At 44.9% G+C, this 20,276-nt stretch overlaps 2 protein-coding genes across 3 annotated transcripts in view; one reads left to right on the forward strand and one right to left on the reverse strand.

Annotated features, from left to right (window-relative positions):
- Positions 1–1,911, forward strand: part of THBS4 (thrombospondin 4) — a 39,685-nt gene extending 37,774 nt beyond the window's left edge. Inside the window, exon 22 of the mRNA XM_065047410.1 lies at positions 1,670–1,911. Within this exon, the coding sequence (XP_064903482.1) occupies positions 1,670–1,731 (62 nt within the window). The 3' untranslated portion in view covers positions 1,732–1,911. The remainder of the gene's footprint in view (positions 1–1,669) is intronic.
- A 5,531-nt stretch (positions 1,912–7,442) lies between these two features.
- SERINC5 (serine incorporator 5) overlaps positions 7,443–20,276 on the reverse strand; it is a 46,468-nt gene continuing 33,634 nt past the window's right edge. For both annotated transcript variants that reach the window (XM_021292171.2, XM_065047412.1), the window contains exons 10-12: positions 15,177–15,216; positions 14,390–14,537; positions 7,443–14,071 (exon numbers count right to left, since the gene is read on the reverse strand). In XM_021292171.2, coding sequence (XP_021147846.1) covers positions 13,924–14,071; positions 14,390–14,537; positions 15,177–15,216 — 336 coding nt within the window. In that variant the 3' untranslated portion in view covers positions 7,443–13,923. The remainder of the gene's footprint in view (positions 14,072–14,389; positions 14,538–15,176; positions 15,217–20,276) is intronic.

Raw genomic sequence — 20,276 nt, forward strand, 5'->3', positions numbered from 1 at the left:
TGTGAGAGTTGTACATGCACAATATACTGAGGATGTAGGATGCCTTGGGGTCTGAATACAAAGCAAAATAAATCTGGAGAGCCAGTGGGATCGGTCACCAGGCGTCACTGTCACTCGTGTACTTGCTGGTTTCTCCTGTCTGTGGGAGGACGAGATCATAAAATGCCATTCCTCCCCCAGAGGAATCCTTCTCAGACTCTTTGGGAGTGTGCTGGCTCACTCCTCTAGGGGTGAGAGCCTTGCAGCTTAGCCCTGAGCCCCCTCTGTGGAGTAACTCAAACCTCAGTCACTCACGCAGAAGCTGATCAGGTCCGGGTTTGTCTGCTCTGGAAGCTGTTTGGCTAGCTTGAAGTGGGGTTGGAGGGGCTGGCCCCTTCCTTTCAGCATCAACCCCTACCTGACCAGGCAGCCTTAGGAAGATGAGTTACCAGCCAAGTTGGAATAGTTTTCCAAGTAGGAATAGATCCAAGAAGCCCAACCCCAGGTCTGCAGGGACACAGCTGCTGCATGGCCAGACCTGGGCTCTGTGGCTTGTTCTGGTGACGGACTCAGATTCCTGGGCACCTAGGCTGGTGCTTGGAGGTCGTGGTTAAACAGGAGACCTTGTAGACAGTGGTGATTATAATTTAAAGTTACTTGATAAGAGTCTCAAACAGTATGTGGTTTCCCGGAAAACATGTTTCAAAGCTGCCACTGAAGTCATAGATAGTTTCCAGGCAGCGAGCAGACAGTGGCTTTGCTGCAGGCACTGCAGTAAGTCTTTGAAAACCACTCAGAGAAGTCTCTGGAGTCCCCAAGAACCCCTGATTTCATTTCAGACAAGTTCCTACATTTGTAGAAGAAGCTTAAAAAGAATTTTCGAGCCTTCCGAGAAGTAGGGATCAGTAAAAAGCAAAGGACATACTCCTTTTTTTTCTGTAAATTGTGTGTGTTTATATAGTTAGTGTATTTTTTGAGTTTAGAGTTACTTGTCCTGCATCAGGGTGGAAACCATCAGAGTAAAGCTGTGGTAATGCAGCTGAGCCTCAGTGCTGTGGCTCCGTGTCTGGCCGCAGCTTCAGCTCTACGGTCAGCTCTGTGGCTCCTCAGATAAAACGTTCTGGGGTCTGGCAAAGGCACACGGCAAACTCAGCGCTTCAGACAGAGCTGTCGTTACTCTTGTGACGTGGACCCATCTGCAACTCCCCACACCAATTCTGAAGTTTTTCTCCTAGTTGCTCTTGGTCCTTGTGTTAATGTTTCTGTCCCTTCTTGCAGCGTGGGAAATCAACACGGGGAAGTAGAATTAGGAGACATGAGCGAGACGCTGACGCTACAAACATTTCTTGGGTGCAGAACAAGACAGCCCTTTCTGTGCCTTTCTGGGCAGTGTTTATTAATAAAAATACAAGATTGGAAGCCACAAAGATTTTGTGTGGAAATGTATTTTGCCGATTGACGTGACTCCTTTATGGGCTGGTACTGCAGCACTCACTGTCTTGTTACCCTCTCTGTGCTTTCCAGTGGTGTACAGTTAAAACCGAAATCTTAATGTTTATTCTTGATGTGTAAACAAAAGAGAAGGCATGTTACCTAAAAAAAAACAAGGGCTGGTGAGTAATTCATTAATTAAAGTGCTCCTTGATTTTGTCAGAAGAGACTGAACTTCTGCATGTTTTCTTGTTTTCAGACACCATCCCAGAGGACTTCCAAGAATTTCAAGCTCAGCAATTTGGCGTTGGGGATATTTAAGAAGGAAACGCCAACTAACATTGCTATTGCAAACAATAAAACAATATATTTTAAATCCTTATATGATTGTTGTTGTAAGCGTGCACACCGCAGCTTGTTCTCATTGATGTGACTATGTCAGACTGTTGTGGGTTTTTTTTTTTTTGTATAAAAGTGAAAATAAAAAGGAAACAAAATAGACTGGGGCTTCACTTATTTTCAAATTTGCTTAAAAACAAGGGACCAGCATGTAAAGGAACGACACTTTGCTTAAAACATTCTCAGGACAGTTTTTAATCTATTGCTGTTTCGGATTCAGTATTAAACAGGGTGGGGAAGAAAGTGCAATTTTTTTCTATCTATCTGGAACGTGTCAGAAACAACAGGTTGTGTCCAGGCATGAAATGGTTGGGAGCTGTCTGGCCAAGCCAAGTGCTTCTTAGTACCTTTCCAGTCCTGCTAGGAACAGATTTTATCTCCTTTAGAGCAGTTTAACTCCTGGGGAGACTTGGTGACCTCCAGCAGATCTCCACTGACAACTATTAGACCGCCCTGCCCTCCCACTCCCAGGTAACTATGAGTGACACTATCACATCCTGTAAAAGCGAAAAATCTGACTGCAGGGTGTTATAGTTACGTCTTAGGGCTTGCATATGGCTAAAGCCAAAAAAGACATTTGGAGATAAATGCAGAATCACCTATATAGAGAAAGTACTCTTAACTTCCACATACACAAAGCCAGGCTTTGACCAGCTGCCCCCACTCAGAGCCAAGCTCTCTCAGCAGGGACTGCAACCGTACGGAAGTCATGAAGTTAAAAACCCAAAATATTGCTTTAAGCATTAGGAAAATAAAAAAACAAAATAATGGTGTCACAATGCACTCTATAATTGGAAGTATAGAAGGCTTTGAATATGATGTGCGTTCCTATTATATTCTTTTTTGAAAATGGAGCTAGGAAAGAGAGGGAGGACAAGCTCCAAGGACAGCTGGAGAAAAGGGTATTGCAGCCTGCAGGATAATTACTTTATGAAGGACAATGGTAAACTGTATTTCAGCCTGGGGGAAGGAGGAGGGAGGAAACACACAGAGGGGGAAATACAGTGAGGTTTTCAAAATCAGAAATGGCCCTGAGAAAATGAACAGCCGTGGCTCATTCCCAGCACAAGAATACAGGGGAAATGCTGAGTTAAATCATCAGGTGAGAGTATTGAAACAGACAAACAAAATGTCTCCTGGTCTCAATACAGTAAAAATTCTGTCAATGTCTATGGTGCTATCAAAGGCTTGGGCTATGGGAAGAGTTTTCAGCACAAACGTGTTCCCAGCTGCCAAGGCTCTGAGAGCAGTGCAGCCCTGGGACCTGTCCTGAGAGGGACCACAGAGCCCCACAGCAAGGAGAGGACACAGGAGCCCACGCATCTCGCACAAGTGGTCTCCTCGCAGTGGAGACAACCGGCCTGGCCCACCCTGACCTGGCTGCAGTGTGTGCTGGTCAGGGCATGACAGCACGTCAGCTCCATCACAAAATGTGACAGCAGCCTCTGGAGCTCCGCACAGCCCTCGCACCTGCAGCCAGAGCCTCTCCTCCTGCTACAGGGCCTGGCAGGGACTTCCCTGGCCGTTTGCCACACCAGTTTGCTGCCTTTGAGCTTGTCCACTTCCAGGGTCCCTTCCAGCCTACACCACGGCTGTTGGCCACTGGAGTCTGGAAGATGGGATGTAGGCTCTGGCTCTCATGTTGTCACAGGTAATTAGATGAAGCTGTGAGCTCCTTAACCTCCCCCAACTGAAAACTTGCTCAACTGGTAGCCAGAGAAACCAGTCACAGCTCTGCCGGCCAGAACTTCGTTTCAGAAGATGCTATTGGGGCCTTACAATGGAATGCTGGAGAGCGCTACGTCTGCTGTGTTGACACACAAACTGCTGGGTAGCCTGCAAGGTCAGGAACTGCAAAGTCCAGCTGTTGCACGCAAAGATTTGTCCCAAGGTCATAGTCCAGTCTTGGGAAAACTCCTGCCCCTCACATTCCCACCAGAGACTGTGCAGACCCTGCGTGTATGCGTTCAAATGAGCGCGTTGGACTATTGTGCAACGCAGACATAGCTCCGTTTGTGGCATCTGGCCAGTAAAGACACTGCAATCCCACACCTCTAAAACCGAATGTGTAGTTCTCTCTTGCCCCCACCGCCTGCGCAGCCAGGCTGTGCTCAGCAGGAGCCACAGCTGCAACTGCTTTGGCGTTGAGAGTCCTGGGGCTCCTGCAGCAGAGTCTAACATCTCACCAAAGGTTAACTCTTTCCTGTGTGCTACAAGCACCATGGCAAACACACTTCGGATGCTTCCGTTCCCTAAAGACCATCTCCTAGTTTGAAATACCAGAAGAGAACATCCTGCCAGGATGCTTCAGGGTGGGGTGAAGGCAAGTGTGAGCAGACTGGTGGGAGGCTGCTGAGCAAAAGCGGTCAGCTTTCATAGACCTCAGCACCACTGGGGAGCAGCTCCCTGCTTTGCACCTTGGTTGGAAGGAACAGCCTCCCAGCTACGTGCACCAGAATGCCCTTGTGCACCAGAGCTGTGTGGGGAACATCAGCTGCCATTTGACCCTTTGAAATTGAGGCAGCAGTTTCTCCTAATGGCAGGGAACCCATGTCCTGGCAGAGGTCTCGTCAGCTCTGAGGCACGGGTGCAACTGGCACCAGCAGGCAGGTTGCAAATGGAATGTGGTTGGTGTTACTATAGGCCACCCAACCAGTGGGAGACTATTGATGGAGCCTTCTCACTACAGCTACAGGAGGCATCGCACTCGCAGGCTCTTGTCCTGCTGCGGGACTTCAACCACCCCAACATCTGCTGGAAAAGTAGCACGACAAGCTGTAGGTAATCCAGGAGGCTTCCTAAGCCAGGTAATAGACCACCCTCCCAGGGGGGATGAGATACTGGACCTGATGGTCACCAGTGCAAGTGAGCTAACTGGTGGCATCAAGGCTGGAGGAAGCCTGAGCTGCAGGGATCACACACAGAGTTCACAGTCCTGAAGGATGTGGGATGGGTGATGAGTATAGTCAGGACCCTGAATTTTGGGAAAGCCAACTTCCAGCTCTTCAAGGAGTTAGTCAAGTGGATTCCCTGGGAAACTGCCCTCAGGGACAAGGCAGCAGAACAGAGCTGGCAGATCTTTAAGGACACTTTCCAGAGAGCACAAGAGCTCTTGATCCCCACGTGGTAGAAATCGGGTAAGGAGGGCAAGAGGCCGGCATGGCTGAGTCAAGACCTGCTCGTCAAACATGCTCTGGCAGAGGGACAGGGATGCTGGAAGAGCACAGGGACACTGCTGGCTTGTGCAGAGATGGGGTCAGGGAGGCCAAGGTGCAGCTGGAGCTGAACTTGGCAAGGGACACAAACAATAACAAGAAGGGCTTGTACGGGTTATGTCAGCCAGAAAAGGAACATCAAAGAAAGTGTAGCCCCTGTGATGAGCAAGACTGGTAAACTGGTAACAACAGCCAAGGAGAAGTCTGAGGTACCCAACAGCTTCTTTGCCTCAGTCTTCGCAGGCGAGCTCTCTTCCCACACCTCTCGAGTGGAAAAGGAACTGCGAGAGGGGACTGGGGGAGCAAAGTTACTCCCAGTCTAAGTGAGGATCAGGTTTGTGACCACTTAAGGAACCTGATCATACACAAGTCTCTGGGACCTGAAGAGATGCATCCCAGAGTCCTGAGGGAACTGGCTGATGCAGTTGCCAAGCCATTCTCCATGATATTTGAGAAGTCACTGCAGTCAGGTGACTGGAAAAAGGGAAACACTGTACCCATTTTTAAAAAGGGTAGAAAGGAGAACCCTGGGAACTACCGACCTGTCAGCCTCACCTCTGTGCCTGGGAAGATCATGGAACAGATCCTCCTGGAAGCTGTGCTAAGGCACATGGAGGACAGGGAGGTGATTGAGACAGCCAGTGTGGCTTCAGCAAGGGCAAGTCCTGCCTGACCAACCAGTGGCCTTCTACAATGGAATAACTACATCAGTGGACAAAGGAAGGGCTATGGATGTCGTCTATCTGGACTTCTGTAAAGTCCTAGATACAATCCCCCACAACATCCTTCTCTCTAACTTGGAGAAGTATGGATTTAATGGGTGGACTGATGGGTGGATGAGGAATTGGCTGGCTGGTCACACCTAGAGAATAGTGGTCGATAGCATGATGTCTGGATGGACATCAGTAACAAGTGATGTCCCTCAGAGGTCTGTACTGGAAGAGGTATTGTTTAGTATCTTCATCTATGACACAGACAGTGGGATCGAGTGCACCCTCAGCAAGTTTGCAGATGACACCAAGCTCAGTGATGCAGTTGACACACCTGAAGGACAGGATGCCATTCAGAGGGACCTGGACAAGCTCGAAGAGTGGGCCCATGTGAACCTCATGAGGTTCCACAAGGCCACATGCAAGGTTCTGAACCTGGGTCAAGGAAACTGCCGGTGTCAATTCAGGCTGGGGGATGAAGGGATTGAGAGCAGCCCTGAGGAGAAGGACTTGGGGCTGCTGTTGGGTGAAAGATTGGACATGAACCAGCAATGTGCACTCACAGCCCAGCAGGATAATCATATCTTGGGCTGCATCAAAAGCAGCATGTCCAGCAGGTGGAGGGAGGTGATTCTGCCCCTCTGCTCCACTCTCGTGAGACCCCACCTGGAGTCCTGTGTCCAGCTCTGGAGCCTTTGAACAGGAAAGACATGGACCTGTTGGAGAGGGACCAGAGGAGACCACCAAGATGATCAGAGGCTGGAACAGCTCTGCTGTGAGGACAGGCTGAGAGTTGGGGTTGTTCAGCCTGGAGAAGAGAAGGCTCTGGGGAGACCTTATTGCAGCATTTCAGTACTTAAAAGGGCCTATAAGAAAGATGGGGACAGACTTTTTGGGAACGCCTGTTATGACAGGACAATGGGTGATGGTTTTAAATTAAAGGAGAGGATATTCAGGCCAGACATGAGGAAGAAATTCTTTCCCATGATGTTGGTGAAACACTGGCCCAGGTTTCCCAGGGAGGTGGTTGATGTCTCATCCCTGTCCATCCAGGCCAGGCTGGATGGGGCTCTGAGCAACCTGATCTAGTTGAAGATATCCCTGCTCATGTCAAGGGGGTTGGACTAGATGAGCTCTGAAGGTCCCTTCCAACCCAAACCATTCTGTGATTCTATGAAACAGGACTCCAAAACAGCCCAAATGTGGATGGTGAGAAAGGGACACAGACCCACAGAGACGCAGCACTTTTCGTGGTGTGGATGTAGGTGTCAAATTCAGCAGCTGCCCACCCCACCATCTGAGCAGAGGAGAATAATAACAGAGATCCGTGTTTCAAACAACTGCAGGGGCCTCAGCACTAAACTTGGCCTGGAAAATACTTTATTTGCGTTGTCAAAGGCGTCTGACACATGTCAGAGGGCTGGGTTGTGCAGAGCAGACGCCATGAACAAATCTGTGAAACCTGCCATCTTCTGAGATCGCACTCTGAAGGAACACAGAAATAACATGGATAGCGAAGCCATGTAATATTACACAGGCCAAATTTGGGGTTTTTTTTAGTTAAACAACATCCAGACGTCGTAAACAAAAAGGTTCGACCAATTTACTTTTACTGGCTCATTAAAAATATATAAATATATGAGATAAGCAGTTAAAGTTTCTCCTAGAATGAGTTGATTTTTCAACTCTTATATATCACGACAATTCATTTCAAACTTAAGAAAAACTTTATTGGTCCATTAAACATGGAATCTATAACAATACATTCACGCAGTATACAAAAGGAAGTGTCCATAAAAACCATTAACATGCTTTAAAAAGGCAAAGCTGTTGACTATTTTACAATTAAGATCTTACAATTCTGAAATCTTAACCAATCCTTAAAAGTCAAAGCGTTACAGTTATTACAGATCACAATACTCGCAAAAAATGTTAAATAAACTAGCAAACCTCCACTTTACTGGGCTACAACTCAATAAACTAAAACCACACATACACACCAAAAAAGTTCCCTTGAGATATTAAGAACCTTGAAAAAGACTAATTAAAATCCCCTCGCCATTAAGAAAAAGTGTTTACATTTTGACTACTTTGCATCCAGTTTTCAAACACGGCATACATGATACTGAACCCCACTCATTGGTGGTAAACAAAAAGCAGACAGTGAATCCACATGTTCCTAGTAAATATCTTCTCAGCTTGTATATAACAAGTTGAACAATTTTCTCTGAAAGTAATTATCCTCACTTGAAGTTTGCATGGATGTCCAACAAAACCTAAGCACCTGGACACGTGTCGGTAAGAGGAAAAATAAAGCTACGGTATGAGTTATGAGACATTATTTCCCCATAGCTTTCCAAAATTCTTCTTGGCTTCGCACCGAGGCTTCTTTGGCAAAAGCGCGGCTGCAGTGCTCACCCCGCAGCTCTGGTGAGCAAAGCCCTGGAAGCTTTCGGCTGCCGGAGCGGTTTCAAAGCTGACTGTGGCTCTCACGGAGTCTGTGCAAACAGCTGTACCCTACGGCACTGGAAGCTATTGGAGACTGGCAAACGGGGGCAGCCAACGTGGCTTATATCTGAAATAAATTCCAAGTTTTTAAAAACAACGTTATGGAACGGGTGTGCAAGGAGTTGAAACTGGGTTTGACAAAACAAAACCGCATTCAAGGCCTACTTGAAACCTACGGAGTTTCTCTGGGCATTAGAAAGCAGCCATCATGCCAGTCTCCCAAAGTTTCTGCTTCAAACACTGCACAGTGTGTCTGCACCCCCATCCGGGGGCACTCGGGCATTCTGCCATCAGGGTGTTGGAAATGCAGAGACATACCAGTTCGCAAGCTACGTATCCTGTTAACGAGCACAAAAAGCCAAAGCTTTCTAAGCACTTGACCCCTGGCATTCCCTTGTAGAGTCATGTGAAACAGTTCAAACCACTGTTTACAAAATTGAACATGCAAAGTAAAATGTCACGGTGCTGATTATGTGTTTTCCTCCCACGAGAACTTGTAAGCCACTTCAGAAAACAAGATTTCACAGAGGAAAACTGGTCTGTACAATAAGCTATGATCCTCGACTTCACTTCAACATTGCAGGTTGTCCTGCTGTAAAGAAGAAAGGACCAACAAGACCTGGCAAAGAAGTATTTGCTGGTTTCCAGCACCAAAGACATCACACTTGACAAGAAGCAGAATGGGAGCAAAGCAGGTTTACAATGCCTTTAAAAAACAAATCTGAGGAGAAAAACGCAAATAAAATGAGGAGGAGATACAGCCTGCAAGCAAAAGACATTGCTTCTAAAGCTCAGAAGGAAAGATAAGAGCAAAATTTTAGCTGCAGATAATCTTGCTCATCTAACCACACAGGTACAGCTCATGGTATTATGTTTCATCAACTTTAGAAGCAATGCCTAATAGTTTATAGCATAAAATCCTTACCGCGTGTTTTAAGAGCAGTCAGTGGATCACTTTGTTACCAACCTGCTCAGAGACACCCGTGGTACTGTGGGCTGCCGGCCAAAGTTCAAGCAGTACTATCTTGAGTTCTCAAATTTTCCCGATGCATTGGTCAAACCCAGAGAACTGCTAAAAACCAGCTTTTTTGCAAGTGCAATGGCTGCTTCATTAATAGCAATGTTCTAGCCCAGAAATGGCTGCACCAGTGGCTGATAAAGCAGTTATATGTGCATAGCTTACAGTCTCAAAGCGCTTCTAGATTGGTAAAAAGGTGCTAAAACACAAAATAAATAAATAAATAGACATGCAGTGTTTATGATTGTGTGAGGGGACAAACCCTCTCTCTGGACTACGCATACATTAGCAATACTGAATTACCCGTTTCAGACAAAGGTGGCCCAACCCAGCCAGGATTTACTGAATTAGCCAGGCAGGTATGATCATTTTGAACCTCGTGGAAATGCTCAAAGTACAAAGCTAAGGGTATCACAAACACGCAGTAACTCTGATGTGTGATCACAGTGGAGTTCCAGCTGCAAAGGCTAGCTGCACACTCTGAGGAACTAGGTGGTAAACAGCAAACAAGCATGTCCATCTGCTTTCCACACGTTCTTCATACGGTGTTGTGGTCTCACTTGTTAGTCCAGCTATTTGGATTCAGGGACTTGCTCTCTGAGTCCATCCCATTGATTTACCCCAAACAAGAACCAGTCACGATTCCAGCTCTCAGTTGCTTTCGTGAAAAAACCTAAAACCGTTCCAGTCTCAGAGAGCAGTGCAGCACTGAGGTTCCAAATGACCTTTCTTACGACCACAAATTTGGAAAAGTAGGAAAACGCTGATAAAATTGTTTTACCTTCCCAACAAAACTGACCGCTGCCAACACTGTCTGTTCCTCCAACAGTCCATTAAACGATAGCATTAGTTCAAAATCAAGTTTAACTAGAAGAAACAATACAGGACATGTACTCTAGTCTTCCTGTCTTTGTAACAACAGCTTCCTTACTTCACACAGCCCCAAAATACCAGGAGCCAGAAGTGCTGCAGCGCTCACTTATGTCTGGGAACAAATTCAATCAACAATTGCGGCACAAGGCAGGATAGACACCGCAAAGCTAGTCACCTCAAGCAGAGCAGTTACCTGCTCTTCCAGGTATGGAAAGAGAAAGCTAGCTATTTACAGTTTAAATGTAAATGCAAGCAACAACTATTCATTTATTTACAAAAGCATCAGGCTATTTGTGAGTTTTCCCAGTTCATCTTCCACTGCACAGTAATATTTGAATCAGTCTTATCCCCAGAGGTTTGTCAGCACAGATTATTTGGTCTTCCACGTGCACCACGGGTCTGTGTCCTGTAGACAGTGGTGTAACGTACAAGGCAATGTCACCCAGCCACAGGCTCAGGTCAGGTTTTCCAGTTCCAGTGCCACCTGAATTATCAACTATCACAGCAAGTAGGTATAAAGGCACTTCTTCAAAAGGTTTTACAAGGCTGTTTGTGTTAACTGTTTGTAGCCTGTGAACTGGGCCCTAGCTGAGGATATTACTAAGTAGTTGCACATGGAAGTTCACAGTACAGATTCTACAGCAAACACTAAGGCTGTAACATTTGCCTGGCCAGCAGGAAGCTATGCCTCACGGAAGAACTAGAGGCTTTGCACACCCAGGTGCCAACAGTTACTGATTCTTTAGAAAGACTTGGAGATCCATAGCTGGGTCTGGGGCCACAGCATGGACACACAGGTCCTCAAAGTTATTTTTGAGGTCTTTTCCCACAATGTTTTCTCAGAAGTAGATAAAGCAGTATAGTCAGGCACTGCCCCATCCCCACCTGCAGACTGAGATCCTTTAGGTAAATAGTTGGTGGAGGGGAAGGATGAAGGAGCAACTCAACAAGGTGAGCGCTGTGTAAAAAGAATGGACTCATGCCTCATTGTGGACTTTCCTTTTACAACCCTGTTTCCTCTGTGCAAAACCTATTTCCTTAAATACAAACTATAAAAAAAGAGCACAAAGAGGTGCAGGAAGTCTTTACGCAGGCATATACTACCTACGTAAACTAAGTGTTTTCGTAAAGAAATAAGAACATCCATTGGCTAAGAAATGTATTAAGATCATCCACGTTTGTGACTGGGATGTCTGCTATCATAACCAGAGAACAGTTACCATTCCCTACCTTATAACTTGACAGAGTGCCTGCCACCTTCTGTAGAGCTCCTTGCCCAGATTGTTCTGCTATAAAAAACATTGCTAATTTTTAAAAAAACATGCTTGGGTTCTCATAGTACAACACATATAGCACTAGAAGGTAACTCCTGAGAGCCTCTGTACTTCAGGGAACAGCATTTGCCAAGCGAGGAGCAAGAGCCTGGACTAAACCAGCTGCAGATCACAGCTCTAGCACGGGTTCAAGACTGTCAGAATAGCTGCTATGAGTTCAGCGCAACAACTGTTAGTCATCATTGCACAGTCCATAAGATCTAATCTTAGAGATGGGACAGATAAAGGTCTCTAGACTGTAAAAGCATTAACAAAGGGCTTTTTCTGTTGCAGAAGGATCTGCATGGCTGGACTCCAAATGCAGGCAGAGACATGCTGACGGGCCCCCATGCTAGCAGAGCTCTTGGCGAGATCAGAATCTCTCGGCACAAGCAAAAGGAAAGAAAAAACCCTGCCTCCCTCTCCAGAGCTATTTGTTGCTTCTCTAACTCAATGTCAAAGCTAAGTTTCAACTGATTTTTACCCTAGGCGCAAACAAGGAGAAGAGCAGCAAGAGACATCTCTGGACAGATGACTCCTTCCCTCAGTTCTCATTACATGTATTTTGAGGCCCCTAATCACTGGGGTAGGTGGTACAGGTATACAGGACTGAAGACCTGTAGATTTCATTTGAGGTAAGAGTGCATGGGGCCGGGAAGATCACACCTCTAGGAAGCTCCAAGCAGGACAGAAGCCCTTAGATACCGTAGCAACAAGGCAGCTAAAACTGGTAATGAAAACAGGAGCAGTACTGAGATCTGTTATGTCAGGATTACTCACCAGGTGTGCATTGGCCATCAATTATTGCAACAGAATAAAGACGGCAGGCAAATATTTTTGCCATCTCATTGGCCTCTATGTTGTGCTTTTCTTTGTTCTGCAGAAAGCATTGGGTGAAGATTTAAGGCTCAATCATATTTCAAAAAAAGAACTGCTAAATGGATTGATTTTGTTTATATCCTGCATATTTCACACTGTACATATATATATATATATGTATAGGGAGAGAGAAGAAAACAAAACCCTTGAGACTAGCACAAGTCATAAATTCATCCCACTAGGATGTAGATAACCACAGTGAGTTCAACCTTATTCATCATTTAGGGCATCTGAGCTGTTGTTCTACCACCAAATCATCTGCTTAAAGCAAATAAAAGTGACATTATAGGGTTTAATACTGTCAAGTCAGTCATTTGTACTAAGGCAGCTTCCGTTACATTTGTGTCATCTGGTTTTGTTGTTCTGAATGTTTACTCCACTGCTTGGAACAGAAGTTCTCCAAAAGAAGTTTAGTCTCCATTAATGGACTGGTTGGCTAAGTCCCATCCCAACAGCAAAACTAACATCAACAGAGGAGTATAAAAATATAGCAGTTAAGAAGAATACTTTCCAACCGACACACAGGCAGAAAAGGAAGATGACGCACTGTAGTCCTTTTCTGACCACCAATGCATTTAAAATACTACAAAATTAGTAATGGAAACAGAACTGAAGATCCTGGGAAACCTTCAGACAAAAGTTGAAAGAGCAGCGTAGAAAAGTAAATGAGCACTCCACTTCTAAATTTAACAGCAACTGGCAGTGCTCCTGTAATTAGCATTTTCTCAACAGCAAACATTCTGAATAAAGAATGTTCTGTATTTTAAATCCCCACGTAGTACACACAACTTGCAGTTTAAGTGAGCTGGCAAAGTTGGACAAAATTCAGAATTTAAGAATTTGTGTGTAGAAATCCCCTTCTGCTACCAACTGGACCACACCTGAACTGCACAAAATATTCAGGTGCCTTTTAAAGTTATAATAGAATAAATACTCTATTATCATTGCTACATTCCTTTCTCAATCTAGGTATACAATAATTTAATATATTTAATACTTAGACAAACAATTTTTAGAAGATGCTTTGGCGGTCAAATTCTTACATATCCTCTATTTCTACAAAAGTATTGGTATGTTTTAAGAAGAAATTATCTAGATACTACTTCGAAGAATTACATGCTGTACAAAACAGCACTCCAAATTATCACTGCAACCTGTAAAAGACACAGTTACTAAAAGAGTATAAAAAGGAATGCATATTTGCTAGAAGATACACAACATTCACAAGAAGGAAGGAGATACATCTGCACCATGTTTTTGTCTTTTCTTGCCAATGGAGTCAGAGAAAGATTGTCAGTGATTTGAAAAGAATTTCACTTATTCCAGTTTATGCAACAACTCCTACACCGCAGACATCAGTGTTACAAAGTTTTAGAACAGATTCGTTCCCTTGGGCAATGCCTGTTCATGACAATTAAAAAAGGTAAAAAAGTCTTCAATCATTTGTTTAGTCTGACTAAAAAGTTAGTAGCTGATACATTATGATAAATGGGCAACAGGCGTTGCCTCATTAAAAACTGACCCTAGTATTTTATTTGTAACAGGTGAAAAAAAAAAAAAAAGAGAGAGAAAAAAACCGAGAAGGACCTTTTGAGTGTTCACACTAAGAACTCTCTGGTTGGGCAACACAGCGGAGCAATAAGAGTCCATAGGTACAGAAATACACAAACCCAACAGGAGACCATCTTAATCCAGAAGGTGGACCAGGTTCCGGTGAAGAATTTTTCAATTTGAGCACTTTCATAACTGTTAAGGAATAAATAAACAAATAAACGGATGAATGAATCAATGAATGAATAAACTCACTATACATATCTCAGACTGCAATATCCCCTGTTTTTCCAAGTGGGTCACAGACTTCCACTAAATTAACCAAGAGATGAAGCAGGGGAGAGCAGCCTTTTATAGAGCAAGATCTTGCTCAAGAATCGCTCAGCAAAGATCTGCAATATCTCTTCCAGCATCTCACTTTAGGAGACAAACTCATGGCAGAACTTCCTGCTCACATTTCCCCTCCGAACACAGGGACACATGAATTTCTCAGCTTTAAAGAAATACACTTACTGGAACCAATGAGTTACTGTCATCATCACGTAGAGTGAAGCCAAGAAGAAAACGAAGTGGAAGTAGGCATAACTGTACACCGTGCCTTTCTTCTCATCATAAATCACAGTCTGGCCTCCCCTTTTTTCAATGTGCTCGTCAGCATCAGCTGTAAGATACAGGAAACAAGACAGTTTTGCAAATTTATTGAGAACTGAAAATAGCAGCTGGCTTCACAAACAACACAACAAAACATCAATGGTGTGATTTGGAAAGTGTGACAGAACAACACTTGAACACTCCCTTGCCCTCAGGCCATGGGTCTAAGCCTTCAGTAAAGAAATCTGACTACCACTGAAATCCTGCCCTGTATCAGCTTCCTGGCCTGCGGGCTAGTTTTAAAGCATTTGGGCCATTTAAACTGCTCTACGGGTATGGTATTCTTCTGGCAGGTCCAAGCTGATAACCCTGACTGCACTCCAGCACTGCAATTCCTGCAGAGCTGCTGAGCCAAAAATCCACCAGTCAGTCAAACCCACAAGCATGCAAAGAGCAGAGATTACTCTTTGGATGTTGCAGTAATGAAATGTCCTTTAAAGAATTATTAACTAGCCTGTTATTTTAAAATGGTATTGTAACACCTCTTGCTTCCTTCCCTTGCCTAACTTGGAGCACTTCAGCTGCTTCGGTTTGATTTGCTACAGAAGGAGGATACGAGCAGCTCTACATCTGCAGTTGTGTCCTTACTGTCTTGTCTTTGGTCTGAAAGCCACAAGTGAGGTAAACTGTGCAGTGCAAATGTAATTACCGTCTCCATCAGGCATGCAGCAAAAGCAGCAACGAGCCACCTGCAGAACAGACAACAGGAAGGGTAAGAGTCTGGTGAAGGAAGGTCTGTTATGTCTATGTTGTAGACATGAATGTAGAAGAGTCTCGTTTGTATTTCCAAGCAGCACAAAACTCAAATTAAGATTTGCCAAGTAGATCACAACAACAGTTTCTAAGCTTCGAAAAAACCTACTCAGTAAGATTTGGAACAAATTAACCATTCTTTAAGAACTACTCTACCCATCTTACATAACTCAAGCTCAAGCACTGGTGCAAATAACTATGACAAAACAGTGGAAGAGCTACAGTAAAGCAGTTGCACATTAGTAGTTCAGATGGGACTTACCTCTTCAGACTTGCATCTAAGTACTTTTATACAAAAAACTTTCTACTGAAATTAAAGTATAAGGAACTTTTAAAACCCTGCTGCATGGACTGGAAATCACAACTGCACAAGCATGAGTCAGAAATGTACTTATCTTTGCAAGATTCTTCTGAAATGGAGCTGGAATGAGAACAAGCAGAACTGTAGTCTTTACCAATTAAAATTATTAACCCCATCAGCTATTACCAACATAAGGATGCATAAATCCTGTCAGAAGAATACACAGCAGTGGACTAGTTTCAGGCCAGTCTGCTCCTTTAAAAGATATAGGAGTGATTTGAAGAGCTCCTTATCAGGAGCTGCTGTCCTTGCAGTTTGAACATCGTGTTTGTTTAACGTACATCTTGAGACTGTCAGAGTGTCCTTTAGATGAACTTTGCTTATTATAAGCTTGTTATAACACTAAAAATCACACCCACAGGCATGAAGACCCCTACTGAAGACAAGACACGAACTCATGAGCATGCGTAGTACAAGAAAATGGTTGAGCAACCACATGTGAATTACTGACCAATCCCCGAAAGCGGGTGGAAAACCTGGGGAGGTACTAACCAAAACTGGAAGTATAAATGATGTAAATATAGCAATGAAGGTGTAGCAGCTTTGCGGTTTTGTCACCTAGCACCTGACGTTGTGCAAACCTGTAATAAAACAGTATCTTGACTCTATGTGTATATTTGCCTGCTTGCACAATGGGTGAAGAATGCTGCTTTTGGGACAACACTTTGAGTAAAAGCACAAAGCTGGTTTTACTGCTTTATTTAAATGAAGATTTTCCTTTCTTTTAACTGATGGAAAAAGGAAAGCTGAAATTGACACTTCTTGCATTAAGTGGTAATTGAAATGGTAAAAGGGTGGTGACCTTCCAACAAATATCCACATAAATGCATTTTTTGCACCTAACCACAGTATAAGTCAGTACTTTCTGTAGTGCATTATCAACATTATTTGTTCTGATAAAATCCTACTCTGGGATTTATTTCAGCTGTGGTCTGATGAAGACAACGAAACCTGTTAGGAAAATTCCCTTCCCTAACTATCATATCAATCAGCCATTATAATATGAGTGTCTATTAACTTTGTTCACCTATTTTAGTCCACTGTATACACTGCAATGTAATGAGGTAGTGAAGTTTTACTGACGACTTTGGTGTTCATCCTTAAATAAAACTAAAGCACAGCCCGGCCCTGGAAATAAGAACTTCGGCTTCTTGGAAGCTTAGAGCTGTCCACAAAAGGTGAAAGATACACCTGGACAACCAAGATAACACCATCATCCTAGCCCTGCTAGCACATCTGTGAAACCCTCCCAAACTCACAGTTAAGTAACTATCACAAGAATTACTCCAGGGATGTCTGGATCAATAGACAAGCAGCAAAAACACTGCAGAAAGACTTTTGCTTTGCAAAGTTTTACTATCACTAGTAATCGGTGGGGTGTGTGTTACTGATTAGTCAAATCATGCTACACCTGAAAGCTTGAAAGGGTATAAGAGCCCTGTATAAAACCACATCTGGGGTGCCCCAATTTGGCTGGGAAACTTCACAGTATCACAGTATGTTTGGGATTGGAAGGGACCTCAAAAGATCATCTAGTCCAATCCCCCTGCTGGAGCAGGAACGCCTAGGTGAGGTCGCACAGGAACATGTCCAGGCGGGTTTTGAATGTCTCCAGAGAAGGAGACTCCACAACCTCCCTGGGCAGCCTGTTCCAGTGTCTGTCACCCTCACTGAGAAGAAGTTTTTTCTCAAATTTAAGCGGAACCTCTTGTGTTCCAGCTTGATCCCATTACCCCTTGTCCTATCATTGTTTGCCACCGAGAAGAGCCTGGCTCCATCCTCATGGCACTCACCGTTTATATATTTATAAACATTAATGAGGTCCCCCCTTAGTCTCCTCTTCTCCAAACTAAAGAGACTCAGCTCCCTCAGCCTTTCTTCATAAGGGAGGTGCTCCACTCCCTTAATCATCTTCGTTGCCCTACGCTGGACCCTCTCCAGCAGTTCCCTGTCCTGCTGGAACTGAGGGGCCCAGAACTGGACACAATATTCCAGATGTGGTCTCACCAAGGCAGAGTAGAGGGGAAGGAGGACCTCTCTCGATCTACTAACCACCCCCTTCTAATACACCCCAGGATGCCATTGGCCTTCCTGGCCACAAGGGCACAGTGCTGGCTCATGGTCATCCTGTTGTCCACCAGAACCCCCAGGTCCCTTTCCCCTACACTGCTCTCTAATATGTAATTTCCCAACCTATACTGGAACCTGGGGTTGTTCCTGCCCAGATGCAGGACTCTACACTTTCCCTTGTTAAATTTCATCAGGTTATTCCCCGCCCAACTCTCCAGCCTGTCCAGGTCCCGCTGGATGGCAGCACAGCCTTCTGGAGTGTCAGCCACTCCTCCCAGCTTGGTGTCATCAGCAAACTTGCTGATAGTACACTCAATTCCCTCGTCTAAATCGTTAATGAATATACTGAATAATATTGGCCCCAGTACTGACCCCTGAGGCACTCCACTAGATACTGGCCTCCAACTAGACTCCGCACCATTGACTACCACTCGCTGGCTTCTCTCCTTAAGCCAGTTTGCAACCCACCTCACTACTCTATTGTCTACACCACACCTCCTCAACTTAGCTGTGAGGATGCTGTGGGAGACTGTGTCAAAGGCTTTACTGAAGTCAAGGTAGATCACATCCACCGCTCTGCCATCGTCCATCCACCTTGTTACTTCATGCACATGAATAAATACGTGCTCTGAAGAATTCTGTACTTGGCATTCTAGCCTCTCTCCTCAGTTGGCATGGGTCAGTTGCAAGTTTTCCTAGCACCTCCAACAACCAGATAGTAAGACTTTAAGGTAAAGTGTCCAACAGAAACATTAAATAGCAGTTTCTATCCTGCATATCCAGGATTACATGTACATATCGGGCTCATAATCTCATGAAAAGCCATAAAGCTCATTCTTTTTTAAGAGACTGTCTGAGAGCTTAAATTAAACCCTTATTCCACGCCTCTTTTCTACTGCTGTGCCAAGCGTCTCCTACAGCACCAGCCTGAGCTCCCCTTGCACCACACTTGAGTTCTGAGGCAGGTGCTGGGATCCCTGGAAGATTTTAATCAGTTACAATCAAGTCCTTGCACACACAGAGTGACAAAATTAGCAATGCTGGCACACATACCACTAGCCCCTCCTAACGCTCAATTGTCTTTAGCACAGATGTCAACAGACCCTGTGTACAAGCACAAATCTTATGAGGAGCAGCTGAGGGAACTGGGGCTGTTCAGCCTGGAGAAAAGGAGGCTGAGGGGAGATCTTATTGCTGTCTACAACTACCTGAAAGGAGGTTGTAGCATGGAGGGTGTTGGTCTCTTCCCCCAAGTAGCAAGTGACAGGACAAGAGGAAATGGCCTCAAGTTGCACCAGGGAAGGTTCAGATTGGATATTAGGAAAAAATCCTTCACAGAAACGGTTGTGAAGCCATGGAGCAGGGAAGTGGTGGAGTCACCATCCCTGGAGGTGTTTAAAAGGCTTACAGATGAGCTTCTTAGGGACACCGTTTAGCGCTAGAGTTAGGTTATGGTGGGAATTGATCTTGAGGGTCTCTTTCAACCAGAATGATTCCATGATTCTATACCACACACCACTGCAGAACTATGTACATGTTCCTGGCCAGGAGTCAAAAGCCCGTTGCCACAGGGATGCCAATCAGAACGCAATTAGTTGCTCTTCAGCAGCCATTTTCTTTTGATTTATATTCAGCGGCTCTTGTACCGCTTGTTAAAACCAAACGGTCTGGAAATAATCGTGCTGAGCAGCGCAGCGAGGGCAGGCAGGTGGGCCTGAAGAGCAGCTCTTTTCTCCCCGTCTGCTTCCCTGAGCGCGGGGCTGGCAGGTGCAGGCTGTGCCCCAGCTGCCCGGGGTGGGCTGGGCCCTCTGGGTGCCCTGCGAGGGGTCTCCGGGCACCTGGCCCCACCATCCTGCCCCAGGGAAGCTCCTCCAACACCCGCACACTCACGACGACGACGACAGGTGTTTTGCTTCCCCAGGCCCAGGTGCTGCTAACACCACGTGCCTCAGGAGATACTGCTGGGATTTCTGAGTCTCACGAATGCTCTGATTAAAGACTTGAAAAATAGAAATTAAAACTGCAGATGCAAGTAACACCACTGTAGAGAAATGTAAGGAACATTTAACGAAGGAATGGTGTTTTTACAAAACTAAGGAGCTGGTGCCTGACCCCAGTTGTGGGAAAGGACCGAGAGACATCAGAATATGAATCCTTAATGTAAACCAAAGTCTCTTCAAACTAATCCCAGAATGCAAACTGATACCTGTATTTACAAGTAAATCTAGGGGGAAGGGTAGGCAAGGAGCCAGGAACCCATATTTTAAATAGGTTGATAAGGGGAAGGGTATTGTTCTAATTAGATGAATGAAATATGTAAACGGAGGCAGGCGTCGGGATAGTCTGTAAACCCTGTAAACCAATGGGGAACAGGGGCAGGAAATTGCGGCTGGCATTTGGGGGAACATAAGCAGGGGCTTTTTGCCCTATTAGGTGTGTCTACCTTTAGGCAGAACACCCGATCTTGCAAAATCATTATTAAAATATGATTTGCTGGGAGATCCTGCCTGAGCTTATCTGCAAGGTAATTGTTTCCTACAAGAAGTCTAGGGATGGAGATTCATC

This window comes from Columba livia, chromosome Z (genome assembly GCF_036013475.1).
Source record: "Columba livia isolate bColLiv1 breed racing homer chromosome Z, bColLiv1.pat.W.v2, whole genome shotgun sequence".
In the NCBI taxonomy this organism is placed as follows: domain Eukaryota; kingdom Metazoa; phylum Chordata; class Aves; order Columbiformes; family Columbidae; genus Columba; species Columba livia.